The following is a 15,878-nucleotide window of genomic DNA, read 5'->3' as shown; positions in this document are numbered from 1 at the left end:
AGTTTTTTTCGGCTAAAAAAGCCTTACTATACGTGGTCGTTTTTTTCGGGCCAAAAATGCCTTACTATACATGGTCGTTTTTTTCGGCTAAAAACGCCTTACTATACTATGTCGTTTTTTTCGGCCTAAAAACGCCTTACGATACTATGTCGTTTCTTTCGGCCTAAAAACGCCCTACTACACTGTCGTTTTTTTCGACTAAAAACGCCTTACTATACTGTTGTTTTTTCGGCGAAAAATGCCTCACTATACTATGTCGTTTTTTTTGGCTAAAAAAACGCCTTACTATACTGTCATTTTTTTTGGCATAAAAACGCCTTACTATACTATGTCGATTTTTCGGGCTAAAAACGCCTTACTATATACTATGTCGTTTTTTTCGTCCTAAAAACGCCTTACTATACTATGTCGTTTTTTTTTGGCCTAAAAACGCCTTTCTATACTATGTCGTTTTTTTCGGCCTAAAAATGCCTTACTACACTGTCGTTTTTTTTGGCTTAAAAACGCCTTACTATACTATGTCGTTTTTTTCGGCTTAAAACGCCTTACTATACGATGTTGTTTTTTTCGGCCAAAAAATGCCTTACTACACTGTCGTTTTTTTCAGCTTAAAGACGCCTTACTATAGTGTCGTTTTTTTCGGGCTAAAAAACGCCTTACTATACTATGTCATTTTTTTTGGCATAAAAACGCCTTACTATACTGTCATTTTTTTCGGCTTAAAAACGCCTTACTATACTATGTCGTTTTTTTCGGCTTAAAACGCCTTACTATACTGTGTCGTTTTTTTCGGCCTAAAAACACCTTACTATACTCTGTTTTTTTCGGGCTGAAAACGCCTTACTATACTATAACGTTTTTTTGCGGCCTAAAAAAGTCTTACTATACTATGTCGTTTTTTTCGGCTTAAAGACGCCTTAATATACTAGGTCATTTTTTTCGGGCTAAAAACGCCTTACTATACCCTGTCGTTTTTTTCGGCATAAAAACGCTTTAGAATACTGTCGTTTTTTTCGGCCTAAAAACGCCTTACTATACTATGTCGTTTTTTTCGGCCTAAAAATGCCTTACTATACTATGTCGTTTTTTTAAGCTAAAAATGCCTTACTATACTACGTCGTTTTTTTCGGCCTAAAAAAGCCTTACTATACTATGTCGTTTTTTTAAGCTAAAAACGCCTTACTATACTATGTCGTTTTTTTCGGGCTAAAAACGCCTTACTATACGATTCATTTTTTTCGGCCTAAAAATGCCTTACTATACGATGTCGTTTTTTTTTCGGCTTAAAATCGCCTTACTATACTACGTCGTTTTTTTTCGGCTTAAAAACGCCTTACTATACTATGTCGTTTTTTTCGGCCTAAAAACGCCTTACTATACTATGTCGTTTTTTTAAGCTAAAAACGCCTTACTATACTGTCATTTTTTTTTGGCATAAAAACGCCTTACTATACTGTCGTTTTTTTCGCCTTACTATACTATGTCATTTTTTTCGGCCTAAAAACGCCTTACTATACTATGTCGTTTTTTTCGGCCTAAAAACGCCTTACTATACTGTCGTTTTTTTCGGCCTAAAAACGCCTTACCATACTATGTCATTTTTTCGGCTTTAAAACGCCTTACTATATATACTGTCGTTTTTTCGGCCTAAAAACGCCTTACCATACTATGTCGTTTTTTTCGGCTTTAAAACGCCTTACTATACTATGTCGTTTTTTTCGGCATAAAAACGCCTTACTATACTGTCGTTTTTTTCGGCCTAAAAACGCCTTACCATACTTTGTCGTTTTTTCGGCTTTAAAACGCCTTACTATATATACTATGTCGTTTTTTCGGCCTAAAAACGCCTTACCATACTATGTCGTTTTTTTCGGCTTTAAAACGCCTTACTATACTATGTCGTTTTTTTCGGCATAAAAACGCCTTACTATACTGTCGTTTTTTTCGGCCTAAAAACGCCTTACCATACTTTGTCGTTTTTTCGGCTTTAAAACGCCTTACTATATATACTATGTCGTTTTTTCGGCCTAAAAACGCCTTACCATACTATGTCGTTTTTTTCGGCTTTAAAACGCCTTACTATACTATGTCGTTTTTTTCGGCTTAAAAACGCCTTACTATACTATGTCATTTTTTTCGGCATAAAAACGCCTTACTATACTGTCTTTTTTAAGCTAAAAATGCCTTACTATACTTCGTCTTTTTTTTCGGCTTAAAAACGCCTTACTCTACTATGTCGTTTTTTTCTGCTTAAAAATGCCTTACTATACTATGTTTTTTTTTTAAGCTAAAAACGCCTTACTATACTATGTCGTTTTTTTCAGGCTAAAAACGCCTTACTATACTACGTCGTTTTTTTCAGGCTAAAAACGCCTTACTATACTACGTCGTTTTTTTCGGCTTAAAAACGCCTTACTATATACTATGTCGTTTTTTTCGGCTTAAAAACGCCTTACTATATTATGTCGTTTTTTTTAAGCTAAAAACGCCTTACTATATACTATGTCGTTTTTTTCAGCTTAAAAACGCCTTACTATATTATGTCGTTTTTTTCGATTTAAAAACGCCTTACTATACTATGTCGTTTTTTTCGGCCTAAAAACGCCTTACTATCCTATGTCGTTTTTTTCTGGCCTAAAAACGCCTTACTATACTATGTCATTTTTTTAGCTAAAAACGCCTTACTATACTATGTCATCTTTTTTTTTTTAGCTAAAAACGCCTTACTATACTATGTGTTGTTGTTTTTTAGCTAAAAACGCCTTACTATACTATGTCATTTTTTTCGGCCTAAAAACGCCTATACTGTCGTTTTTTTCGGCTTAAAAACGCCTTACTATACTATGTCGTTTTTTTCGGCCTAAAAACGCCTTACTACATACTGTATCGTTTTTTTCGGGCTAAACACGCCTTACTGTACTATGTCGTTTTTTTCGGGATAAAAACGCCTTACTATACTATGTCGTTTTTTTCGGGGCTAAAAACACCTTACTATACTACGTCATTTTTTTCGGGCTAAAAACACCTTACTATACTACGTCGTTTTTTTCGTCCAAAAAGGCTTTACTATACATGGTCGTTTTTTTTCGGCTAAAAACGCCTTACTATACATGGTCGTTTTTTTCGGCCAAATATTTCGTCCAATAATGCCTTACTATATACATGGTCGTTTTTTTTGTCCAAAAAGGCTTTACTATAAATTGTCGTTTTTTTCAGCGAGAAAGGCCTTACGATACAAAAAACTACTTCAATAAGCTTTTCTTATTATGTTGGTCAAAGAAAGAAGGGATATGGTTGCAACCTCTGGGGATTGATCACCCAAACGCTAGTTTGGGACATCGTTTCTCTACCCTTGAGCCACACCACCACATAACGTCTTGTATGTTTTTTGTTTTCTTCAATAAAGCTGCAAAGGGTGGTTTCAAGAAAGATGTGACCTTGTTGCAAACACTGGGAATCGAACACCCAACCGCTGGATTTGGAACTTCAGCTTTCTACCACTGAGCTAACCTACCACAATGAACCTTTGGGTGTTTTTGTGTCTTTCCTCAAATAAGTAGTATATGGTGGTTAAAGATTCGACGAACAGGATTTGAACACTCAACCTCTGGTGTGGCACTCCATCACTCTACCACTGAACCAAAGCACCACATAGAGCAGTTGAGTTGTGTTTTTTATTAATCGTGGTCGTTTCTTGTGGCTAAGAACTGACTGTACATGGTTGTTTCTTCCGGCTCAGAACTGACTGTACAGGGTCGTTTTTTTCGGCTAAAAACGCCTTACTATACTATGTCGGCCCTGCGATTGGCTGGCAACTGATTCAGGGTGTCCCCCGCCTACTGCCCGAAGACGGCTGGGATAGGCTCCAGCACCCCCCGCGACCCTAGTGAGGATCAAGCGGTTCGGAAAATGGATGGATGGATATACTATGTCGTTTTTTTCGGGCTAAAAACGCCTTAGTATACTATGTTCTTTTTTTTGGCTTAAAAACGCCTTACTATACTGTGTAGTTTTTTTTCGGCCTAAAAATAACTTACCATACTATGTCGTTTTTTTCCGGCCTAAAAACGCCTTACTATACTATGTCGTTTTTTTTGGCTTAAAAACGCCTTACTATACTATGTCGTTTTTTTCGGCGTAAAAACGCCTTTCTACACTATGTCGTTTTTTTAGCTAAAAACGGCGTACTATACATGGTCATTTTTTTCAGCTAAAAAGGCTTTACTATACATGGTCGTTTTTTTCGGTCTAAAAACGCGTCTTTTTTTTTCGGCCTAAAAACGCCTTACTATACGATGTCTTTTTTTTCAGCTTAAAAACGCCTTACTATACTATGTCGTTTTTTTCGGCCTAAAAACGCCTTACTATACGATGTCGTTTTTTTCGGCCTATAAACGCCTTACTATACGATGTCGTTTTTTTCGGCCTAAAAACGCCCTACTATACTATGTCGTTTTTTTTGGGCTAAAAACGCCTTACTATACTATGTCGTTTTTTTTTAGCTAAAAACGCCTTAATATACTATGTCGTTTTTTTCACCTTACTATACTGTCATTTTTTTCGGCCTAAAAACGCCTTACTATATACTATGTCGTTTTTTTCGGGCTAAACACGCCTTACTATACATGGTCGTTTTTTCGGCTAAAAACGCCTTGCTATACATGGTAGTTTTTTTCTGCTAAAAACGCCTTTCTATACATGGTCGTTTTTTTCGGCTAAAACGCCTTACTATACATGGTCGTTTTTTTTGGGCTAAAAAACGCCTTCCTATACATGGTCTTTTTTTTCGGCTAAAAACACCTTACTATACATGGTCATTTTTTTCGGCTAAAAAAACGCCTTACTATACATGGTCATTTTTTTCCGGCTAAAAACACCTTACTATACATGGTCATTTTTTTCGTCTAAAAACGCCTTACTATACATGGTCATTTTTTTCAGCTAAAAAGGCTTTACTATACATGGTCGTTTTTTTCGGTCTAAAAACGCCTGTCTTTTTTTTTCGGCCTAAAAACGCCTTACTATACGATGTCTTTTTTTCAGCTTAAAAACGCCTTACTACACTATGTCGTTTTTTTCGGCTTAAAAACGCCCTACTATACTATGTCGTTTTTTTCGGCGTAAAAACGCCTTTCTACACTATGTCGTTTTTTTAGCTAAAAACGCCGTACTATACTATGTCGTTTTTTTCGGGCTAAAAACGCCTTACTATACTATGTCGTATTCTTCGGCCTAAAAACGCCTTACTATACTATGTCGTTTTTTCCGGCTTAAAAACGCCCTACTATACTATGGTACATGGTAGTTTTTTTCTGCTAAAAACGCCTTTCTATACATGGTCGTTTTTTTCGGCTAAAAACGCCTTACTATACGATGTAGTTTTTTTTCGGGCTAAAAACGCCTTACTATACTACGTCATTTTTTTCGGGCTAAAAACGCCTTACTATACTACGTCGTTTTTTTCGGCTAAAAACGCCTTACTATACATGGTCGTTTTTTTCTGCTAAAAACGCCTTACTATACATGGTCGTTTTTTTCGGCTAAAACGCCTTACTATACATGGTCGTTTTTTTCCGGCTAAAAACACCTTACTATACATGGTCATTTTTTTCGTCTAAAAACGCCTTACTATACATGGTCATTTTTTTCAGCTAAAAAGGCTTTACTATACATGGTCGTTTTTTTCGGTCTAAAAACGCCTGTCTTTTTTTTTCGGCCTAAAAACGCCTTACTATACGATGTCTTTTTTTTCAGCTTAAAAACGCCTTACTACACTATGTCGTTTTTTTCGGCTTAAAAACGCCCTACTATACTATGTCGTTTTTTTCGGCGTAAAAACGCCTTTCTACACTATGTCGTTTTTTTAGCTAAAAACGCCGTACTATACTATGTCGTTTTTTTCGGGCTAAAAACGCCTTACTATACTATGTCGTATTTTTCGGCCTAAAAACGCCTTACTATACTATGTCGTTTTTTCCGGCTTAAAAACGCCTTTCTATACATGGTCGTTTTTTTCGGCTAAAAACGCCTTACTATACGATGTAGTTTTTTTTCGGGCTAAAAACGCCTTACTATACTACGTCATTTTTTTCGGGCTATACACGCCTTACTGTACTATGTCATTTTTTTCGGGCTAAAAACGCCTTACTATACTACGTCGTTTTTTTCGGCTAAAAACGCCTTACTATACATGGTCGTTTTTTTCGGCTAAAAAAACGCCTTACTATACATGGTCATTTTTTTCTGCTAAAAACGCCTTACGACACAAGGTCGTTTTTTTCGGCTAAAAACGCCTTACTATACTATGTCGTTTTTTTCGGCGTAAAAACGCCTTTCTACACTATGTCGTTTTTTTAACTAAAAACGCCGTACTATACTGTCATTTTTGTCGGCTAAAAACGCCTTACTATATATACATGGTCGTTTTTTTCGGCTAAAAAAACGCCTTACTATACATGGTCGTTTTTTTTCGGCTAAAAAACGCCTTCCTATACATGGTCTTTTTTTTCGGCTAAAAACACCTTACTATACATGGTCATTTTTTTTCGGCTAAAAACGCCTTACTATATATACATGGTCGTTTTTTTCGGCTAAAAAAACGCCTTACTATACATGGTCATTTTTTTCATCTAAAAACGCCTTACTATACATGGTCATTTTTTTCAGCTAAAAAGGCTTTACTATACATGGTCGTTTTTTTCGGTCAAAAAACGCCTATGTCTTTTTTTTCCGGCCTAAAAACGCCTTACTATACGATGTCTTTTTTTTCAGCTTAAAAACGCCTTACTATACTATGTCGTTTTTTTTTTCGGGCTAAACACGCCTTACTGTACTATGTCGTTTTTTTAGGGCTAAAAACGCCTTACTATACTACGTCGTTTTTTTCGGCTAAAAACGCCTTACTATACGATGTCGTTTTTTTCGGGCTAAAAACGCCTTACTATACTACGTCGTTTTTTTCGGGCTAAACACGCCTTACTGTAGTATGTCGTTTTTTTCAGGCTAAAAACGCCTTACTATACTACGTCGTTTTTTTCGGCTAAAAACGCCTTACTATACATGGTCGTTTTTTTCGGCTAAAGCGCCTTACTATACATGGTCGTTTTTTTCGGCTAAAAAAACGCCTTACTATACATGGTCATTTTTTTCTGCTAAAAACGCCTTACGACACAAGGTCGTTTTTTTCGGCTAAAAACGCCTTACTATACATGATCATTTTTTTTCGGCGTAAAAACGCCTTACTATACATGGTCATTTTTTTCTGCTAAAAACGCCTTACGACACAAGGTCGTTTTTTTCGGCTAAAAACGCCTTACTATACTATGTCGTTTTTTTCGGCGTAAAAACGCCTTTCTACACTATGTCGTTTTTTTAACTAAAAACGCCGTACTATACTGTCGTTTTTTTCGGGCTAAAAACGCCTTACTATACATGGTCATTTTTGTCGGCTAAAAACGCCTTACTATATATACATGGTCGTTTTTTTCGGCTAAAAAAACGCCTTACTATACATGGTCGTTTTTTTTCGGCTAAAAAACGCCTTCCTATACATGGTCTTTTTTTTCGGCTAAAAACACCTTACTATACATGGTCATTTTTTTTCGGCTAAAAACGCCTTACTATATATACATGGTCGTTTTTTCGGCTAAAAAAACGCCTTACTATACATGGTCATTTTTTTCCGGCTAAAAACGCCTTACTATACATGGTCATTTTTTTCATCTAAAAACGCCTTACTATACATGGTCATTTTTTTCAGCTAAAAAGGCTTTACTATACATGGTCGTTTTTTTCGGTCAAAAAACGCCTGTCTTTTTTTTCCGGCCTAAAAACGCCTTACTATACGATGTCTTTTTTTTCAGCTTAAAACGCCTTACTATACTATGTCGTTTTTTTTTTCGGGCTAAACACGCCTTACTGTACTATGTCGTTTTTTTAGGGCTAAAAACGCCTTACTATACTACGTCGTTTTTTTCGGCTAAAAACGCCTTACTATACGATGTCGTTTTTTTCCGGCTAAAAACGCCTTACTATACTACGTCGTTTTTTTCGGGCTAAACACGCCTTACTGTAGTATGTCGTTTTTTTCAGGCTAAAAACGCCTTACTATACTACGTCGTTTTTTTCGGCTAAAAACGCCTTACTATACATGGTCGTTTTTTTCGGCTAAAGCGCCTTACTATACATGGTCGTTTTTTTCGGCTAAAAAAACGCCTTACTATACATGGTCATTTTTTTCTGCTAAAAACGCCTTACGACACAAGGTCGTTTTTTTCGGCTAAAAACGCCTTACTATACATGATCATTTTTTTTCGGCGTAAAAACGCCTTACTATACATGGTCGTTTTTTTCAGCTAAAAACGTCTTACTATACATGCTCGTTTTTTTCGGCTAAAAAAACGCCTTACTATACATGGTCGTTTATTTCGGCTAAAAAACGCCTTACTATAAATGGTCTTTTTTTTGGGCTAAAAACGCCTTACTATATTACATGGTCTTTTTTTTCGGCTAAAAACACCTTACTATACATGGTCATTTTTTTTCGGCTAAAAACGCCTTACTATACATGGTCATTTTTTTTCAGCTAAAAACGCCTTACTATACATGGTCATTTTTTTCAGCTAAAAACGCTTTACTATACATGGTCGTTTTTTTCGACTAAAAACGCCTTACTATACATGGTCGTTTTTTTCGGCTAAAAACGCCCTACTATATATGGTCGTTTTTTTCGGCTAAAAACGCCTTACTATACATGGTCATTTTTTTTCCGCTAAAAACGCCTTACTATATACATGGTCGTTTTTTTTCGGCTAAAAACGCCTTACTATACATGGTCATTTTTTTCTGCTAAAAACGCCTTACTATACATGGTCGTTTTTTTCGGCTAAACATTTTGTCCAAAAAAGCCTTACTATACATGGTCGTTTTTTTCGGCTAAAAACGCCTTACTACATGGTCATTTTTTTTCGGCTAAAAACGGCTTACTATATATACATGGTCTTTTTTTTCGGCTAAAAACGCCTTACTATACATGGTCGTTTTTTTTCGGCTAAAAAACGCCTTACTATATATACATGGTCATTTTTTTCGGCTAAAAATGGCTTACTATAAGTGGTCATTTTTTTCGGCTAAAAATGCCTTACTATACATGGTGGTTTTTTTCGGCTAAAAACGCCTTACTATACATGGTGTTTTTTTTCGGCTAAAAACGCCTTACTATACATGGTAATTTTTTTCGGCTAAAAACGCCTTAGTATACATGGTCGTTTTTTTCGGCTAAAAACGCCTTACTATACATGGTGTTTTTTTTCGGCTAAAAACGATTTACTTTACAGTACCTGGTCGTTTTTTTGGGCAAAAAATGCCTTCTATCCATGGTCGTTTTTTTCGGCTAAAAACGCCTTACTATGCATGGTTGTTTTATTCGGGCCATACACAAATGAAATGAATACCACAGGTTAATTTTTCAGGATTTTTATTGATTTTAGAAGCGTTCCCTGAAAATTAAGGACAATTAAGAGCATAATTCCACAACGTCTTTTTTAATGGATTTTTATGGACTTTAAGAACCCGTGTGAACCCTGGGATGGCTACTTGCATATCCTGAGAGGGATGACGTTTTCTTCGGGGATCCCAGCGAGTTTCATTTGGGTCCGGGTGGTCTACAGTTGTTATCCTTCCCAGACCCGCCTCCAGGCCTCGACCCGCCGCCACCAGGGGGGCGAATGCTGTGCCACATCTTGACCACTGAGTCCCTCTTGCCCCAGATCAGTTTGTGACCGTACGTCACATACCAGCTGCACAACAAAACCACAGTCAGTGTTTAGTGACAGTCAAATTCATGTTTAAAGTTAATATCAGATTAGTTTTGTTTTGGTTTTATTTTCTTTCAAATTTTAAAACAGACTTCTTAATGTAGGAGTAAGCAATATTTTTTTTTTCTGCTGTCGGGTGACAAATGCATCGGATCATGAAACACATTGAAACCCGATTTCTCAGACTTTAAAGTTTGAAAGTAACTTACAAAGGCATGAGTTACTTTGGTTCCATTTAAATCAGGTTTTCATGTTGCTCAAGGCAACATTGAAGGAATTGCAGGAATTTCTGGCAAGCACTGGCTGTTTAAGCATGTGACAACAAATTCCCACTTTCTTCAAATCATGATTTAAACTTCCCCTTTCCTTCACTTACATGCCAAAGAGAGCTCCGCCGATGTGAGCCGCATGGTCAAACATCTGCCATCCCAACAGCAAGCCAGCCATATCCAGAGCAACAACAGCTTTCAGCACCTAAAGAGCAGTACAATGGAATTTACTCGCTAAACGTGCATGAGGCAAACACACTGTCATTTTAGACAGTCAGTCATTCACGCACTGGACTTTATTCTTCTCAGTCTCGTACAGTGTACAGTATTTTCCCACACTCTCGGGCGCATTCCATTTTCTCAAAAGCTGAAAGCACGCCTTGTAATCCGATGTGCCTTATATATGGATCAATATTCAGATTTCTTGAACATATTTTAAATGTTCTGTAAAGCGGTTTGTTACAGCTGCAGCTGTTGTGAAAGCTCAATATAAGTAAAGCTGTATTGTATTGTATTTCCTTTAGCGTAGCTCCATCTAGTGGATGCATAACGCAACCGCAGCCAGTATTGTCGCTTCTATTCTATATGCCTTATAATGTGGTGCGCCCTACATGGTCGTTTTTTTCGGCTAAAAAACGCCTTACTATATATACATGGTAATTTTTTTCGGCTAAAAAACGCCTTGCTATACATGGTCGTTTTTTTCGGCTAAAAACGCCTTACTATACATGATCTTTTTTTTCGGTTAAAAAACGCCTTATTATATATGGTCGTTTTTTTCGGCTAAAAACGCCTGACTATACATGGTCGTTTTTTTCGGCTAAAAAACGCCTTACTATACATGGTCGTTTTTTTCGGCTAAAAAACGCCTTACTATACATGGTCGTTTTTTTTCGGCTAAAAAACGCCTTACTATACATGGTCGTTTTTTTTCGGCTAAAAAACGCCTTACTATACATGGTCGTTTTTTTTCGGCTAAAAAACGCCTTACTATACATGGTCGTTTTTTTCGGCTAAAAAACGCCTTACTATACATGGTCGTTTTTTTCGGCTAAAAAACGCCTTACTATACATGGTCGTTTATTTTCGGCTAAAAACGCCTTACTATTCATGGTCGTTTTTTTCGGCTAAAAAACGCCTTACTATACATGGTCGTTTTTTTTCGGCTAAAAAACGCCTTACTATACATGGTCGTTTTTTTCGGCTAAAAACGCCTTACTATACATGGTAGTTTTTTTCGGCTAAAAATGGCTTACTATACATGGTCATTTTTTTTTCGGCTAAAAACGCCTTACTATACATGGTCATTTTGTCGCTTCTATTCTATATGCCTTATAATGTGGTGCGCCCTATTCATGAAAACTATTTTAAAATAGGCCATTCATTGAATGTGGGCCTTATACTCCAAAGTGTCTTATTGTGCGGAAAATACGTGTACTGTATATAAAAACATAAACAGTTGTGTCGAATCAAAACGAAGCATTTTGATCTCTGAAAGCGCAAGGGGATCTCATCACACTGTTCCACTCACATTTCCCGCTGTGAACATGACCATAGGGAGGAAGATGACGCTCAGTTTAGCATCTGGCACTTTGGAACAGACCACAGCTACCACTGCCATGACTGCACCTGACTGATGGGCATCAAAAGCTCAAGTTAAAAAATGTTTTTTAAAAAAAAAAGGCTTGTCCTGCACATACTGTTATTTGCTCACCGCTCCTAATGAAGGGAAGATGCGTCCAGAGGCTGTTTTACAGACGTAGCTGAACATAGTGGAAATAACACCTGGAGGGAAATAAGAAGACGGGCAGCCGAAGTACGTTGCTTCTGTTATTCAACACAATGAAGGGCCAGACAGAAAAATACTACACCCACACACACACACACACACACACACACACACACACACACACACACGTCAATATACTATTTTTTTCACAAATCGATAATATTGGTCTGTCCCCACATGGTGTTGTTTTTACTTATTATTGACCAAATCAAAAAAATGTAAAAGTCTTGAGAACAAATTCATTAACTCCGAGTATTGTACAACTCTGCCTACTATCAGAGCTCCGTGGGAGCCGTGCAGGCATCAAGTCGCCTTAAGATTGAAAGTCCGGGTAATTTTTATCCAACAATGAGAATGAGAACAAAAGCTTTATCCGCTTTTGTTCGTTTGTGAACGAAATGAAGACTTATCATCTGGTTGAAGGGGTGACAATGAAACGACTATATTAAAAAAAGTCTTTATAAATTATTAAAAAATATATAAAATATACATTATAACATTTATATATATATATATATATATATATATATATATAAGAATAATAAAAAAAAAGGTGTTGTTGTTTTTTTGTATGAGCTGAATTAATGTGATGAAAAATCCCTCACTCCACCCAACTTACCGGCTGACATGTAGACGGCGAGAAACTGCTCCTTCCCTAAGAGCGAGACGACCCCTGAGGAGAATGTCCACAGGACGTACATGTTGGCCATCAAGTGGAAGATGGAGTAGTGACTGAACGAGGACAGGACCATGGGAAGGCACTGACTCTCTGACCACAAACAAAGAGAAAGAGTTGGGCTCCCTTTCATTCACTCAGACAAATCATGTCATAAAAACTTTTTTTGAACACTTTCATAATACTCACTGGCGGCGGGGTTTGAAGTGAAATATTTCATCATGGTCCTTTGCAGCGAGGGGATTCTCCAGCAGCACAACACCAATGTGTTGGCCACGATAATACCTGCAGAAGAGCCATCAAGTAGACTGAATATCTCAACAAAAAAAAAAATACCGTGGATAGAAAAAGTCGACAAATGCCTGCTTTTTGTGATCTCAAAAATGAGATCAATAAAACATTTCAGAACGTTTCCAAATGTAGCCTCTTACCTGTACAACTCAGTTTAAATAATTATTTTGATGTGGGCAACAATAACCCCTTCATGCACCCTGTAACCTGATTAGCTCTCTCCACTATCGTAACTACTGTCCCTGAAAGGGTTAAATGAAACAAAAAGAATCATGCCCTATTAAAAGAAATCTTACACTTGCTGAACAGCTGAACTTTATTTGGGATTAATCAGAAACACTTTAAATGATGGCGCATTTAAACATGATTTGAAAAGTGATTGGTTAATTTGGAGCACAGGCATATCCCTAGTTAGAAGAGGGTGTGCACACTTGTGCAAACACATTATCTCAGTTGTTGGTTTTTACTCCTAGCTTGAAATGATTTTTTAAATTCAATTGATTGATACTGGTTCTGTCACATGAATGGCGGAAAACGTTCAGAAATAATTTCTCATTTGAAGGTGTGTGGATCTTTGCATACCCACTTTCGAAAGACGCATGTAAACTAAATATGTTGCTGACCAGTGACGGTCCTCTGGCCTTCAGTGCGTCTGCCCCAGAAGTCATCCACCACAGACATGAGGATGATGAGCTGGCGCTGGAAGACCGTCAGTTGGTTCCACCAGTCATGCCAGTACGCCATGTCGGGGGAACCCTACCAACACAACACAAAGATCCTCAGTGATTTTCCAAGCGGAGTCTTTTTTTTTTCTTTCTTGAAAACAAAACCTCACCGCTAAGAGGTTCTCGGACTCCTCTTGGTCCTTTAAAGTTCGTAGTCTCGACTTAGTGTTCTCGGATTGCAGAATGGCTGCGGCACCAAAAGAGCAGCCTGTAAACTGACGTGGCATTAGGAGAGCTACTTCATGTGTCGAAAAGTTGAAATATTATGTGGCAAACAGCTTCATATGAAGACAAAAAGGTTATAGTATAATACACATACTATATACATCCATCCATCCATTTTCCAAACCGCTTGATCCTCACTAGGGTCACGGGGGGTGCTGGAGCCTATCCCAGCTGTCTTCGGGCAGTAGGCGGGGGACACCCTGAATCGGTTGCCAGCCAATCGCAGGGCACACAGAGACAAACAACCATCCACGCTCACATTCACACCGACGGACAATTTTAGAGAGTTCAATCAGCCTGCCACACATGTTTTTGGAATGCGGGAGGAAACCGGAGCACCCGGAGAAAACCCACGCAGGCCCGGGAAGAACAAGCAAACTCCACACAGGGAGGCCGGAGCTGGAATTGAACCCGGTACCTCTGCACTGTGAAGTCGACGTGCTAACCACTGAACTACCGGGCCGCCTACTGTATATATATTTATTTTTTAAAAATCTCACATGATAAAAGAACCAATTCACAATGAAATGTTCAATAGGTCTATCATTAAATTTAAGGGAAAAAAAAGAGGAAAAAATCGGCAGATTCCTCAAACCAATATTTCGGACTCCGGTGCCAAAAAAAGCATGATCAGGACATGAATGGAGTTGTTTTGTTTTTTTTTTGCTGTTGTTGTATTTCTGCCATAATAAAAATTGAAACAAATAAATGCTTGAAATCTTTCAGTTTGTGTGTGGTGAACAAATATCATACAAGCTGCAGTTTTTGAAACAATTTACGGAAATTGATGGACTTGCCTAGATATTTTTGGCCAATATTCTCACCGACATTGAAGTCATTGTGTGTCTATTAAATCCATGGTACATGCTGGATAAAGCACATTAGCTGCTTTTACAATATTGTTATTAATCATTCTCCAGGCATTCGTCAAAAAACAGATTGGGAAAAGGGGCGCTTACCCCCAGTGTGAACAGCAGAGGCCTGAGTAGCTTGGGCCGGGGGACATGAGGGCGAAGTGTCGGTCCTTGTGGGCTTTCCGGAGGTGCAATGTTGTTGGTGTGTGTTTCATGTCTGGCATCGCCTTTCTTTGTTTCTGGCCTTTTAGAGTGACGACGGAAACCACGAATCGCTTGACAGTAAAAGTCGAGCCTTTGAAGCAACAGGGAAACATTTCAGAGGACCGTTAATGACATACACAGCCTACGTCACGATTTGAGTTGTTCAATGAGAAATTGCATAGTGTAAGGTTATGCATGGCATGTCAAAAGTACGCTTTATGTGATTACAATAGATTAAAATGAAGAGCATGAGCAGACACATGACATGCAAAAAGGAGAGTTAGCCGTCATTCATTGACACTTGGTTCCCAATGACAGTGGCTAGCTGTTAGCTCAGCGTCACGCACTCACAAGCATTCTGTCGGTGTTATTCTTCTCAACAAATATAAAACATAGTATATAATCTTTAATCTACTTGCCTGGAAGCTCGCCATGCGACGTTTTTTGCAGGGATTTGGTTTATTCGGGTCCAGTTTACAATGCAACTGCTCGACGCCATTTTTTGTGTTTGTATATTTAATATAAGCTCCGCCTACTTGCCGGGTTTCAGCCAATTGAACCCCAAGTTTGGGAACGTCATCGAAACGTCAGTTTAGTTCGCTCATAACTACGTAACGTATGTTTGCTTTAGCTGGTTAGCCAAACTAGGAATGGGTTTAAATGTCAAAGTCAATGAGGAGAAGCAAGAAAATGTAAAGTACTGTCCTCCCTGTGTAGCAAGTTAAAATGTAGCCCTAGTGGAGTCTTTGAAGGCAGCATATCTTTTGTCAAACACATGCAGCACTTCCCTCTTGTGGCCGAAGTTGACACTTCGGAATGCGTTTAAAAACTCAACGTGACAAAACAAAATGAAATAAAATAAATGTCAGCAGCGAATTACATTTGGAGTACCGCGTGTATTAAATACAAGTTCTGATGAATTATAAATGCATTTATACCCTAAATTCAAAGAACAATGGTCAACCGCGAATATTAATTATACAATTATGAAGATGGGCTCATGTGTCCCTCAACGTATTTTTGACGATGA

At 37.8% G+C, this 15,878-nt stretch overlaps 1 protein-coding gene across 2 annotated transcripts; it reads right to left on the bottom strand.

The window, feature by feature from the left end:
• Positions 1–9,458: 9,458 nt before the first annotated feature.
• LOC147195138 (presenilin-associated rhomboid-like protein A, mitochondrial) lies at positions 9,459–15,357 on the bottom strand. 2 transcript variants are annotated; one of them, XM_086130160.1, is made up of 10 exons: positions 15,268–15,357; positions 14,750–14,939; positions 13,676–13,780; positions 13,464–13,596; positions 12,739–12,834; positions 12,493–12,642; positions 11,799–11,869; positions 11,616–11,717; positions 10,192–10,289; positions 9,459–9,797 (listed from the first exon to the last, which is right to left on the bottom strand). In XM_086130160.1, exons 1-10 carry the CDS (start codon positions 15,345–15,347, stop codon positions 9,644–9,646), a joined length of 1,179 nt encoding a protein of 392 aa, XP_085986286.1. In that variant the 5' UTR covers positions 15,348–15,357; the 3' UTR covers positions 9,459–9,643. The 2 variants fall into 2 exon arrangements, with proteins under 2 accessions (XP_085986286.1, XP_085986287.1); XM_086130161.1 differs by lacking the exon at positions 13,676–13,780.
• Positions 15,358–15,878: the final 521 nt, after the last annotated feature.

This window comes from Hippocampus guttulatus, chromosome 14 (assembly GCF_054856545.1).
Source record: "Hippocampus guttulatus isolate MCC_2025c chromosome 14, RoL_Hgut_1.0, whole genome shotgun sequence".
NCBI classification, from domain to species: domain Eukaryota; kingdom Metazoa; phylum Chordata; class Actinopteri; order Syngnathiformes; family Syngnathidae; genus Hippocampus; species Hippocampus guttulatus.
Note: the sequence above shows the minus strand (reverse complement) of the source record. Positions and strands in the feature narration are given on the sequence as shown.

Bases quoted from the DNA above. Each gene is read 5' to 3' on its own strand.
- LOC147195138 (XM_086130160.1), bottom strand. From the start codon at position 15,347: ATGGCGTCGAGCAGTTGCATTGTAAACTGGACCCGAATAAACCAAATC. The intron at 10,290-11,615 runs GTGAGTGGAACA...ACTGCTCTTTAG, and splicing joins TCATGTTCACAGCGGGAAAT to GTGCTGAAAGCTGTTGTTGC. The intron at 9,798-10,191 runs GTAAGTGAAGGA...TTTGTTGTGCAG, and splicing joins GGCGGAGCTCTCTTTGGCAT to CTGGTATGTGACGTACGGTC.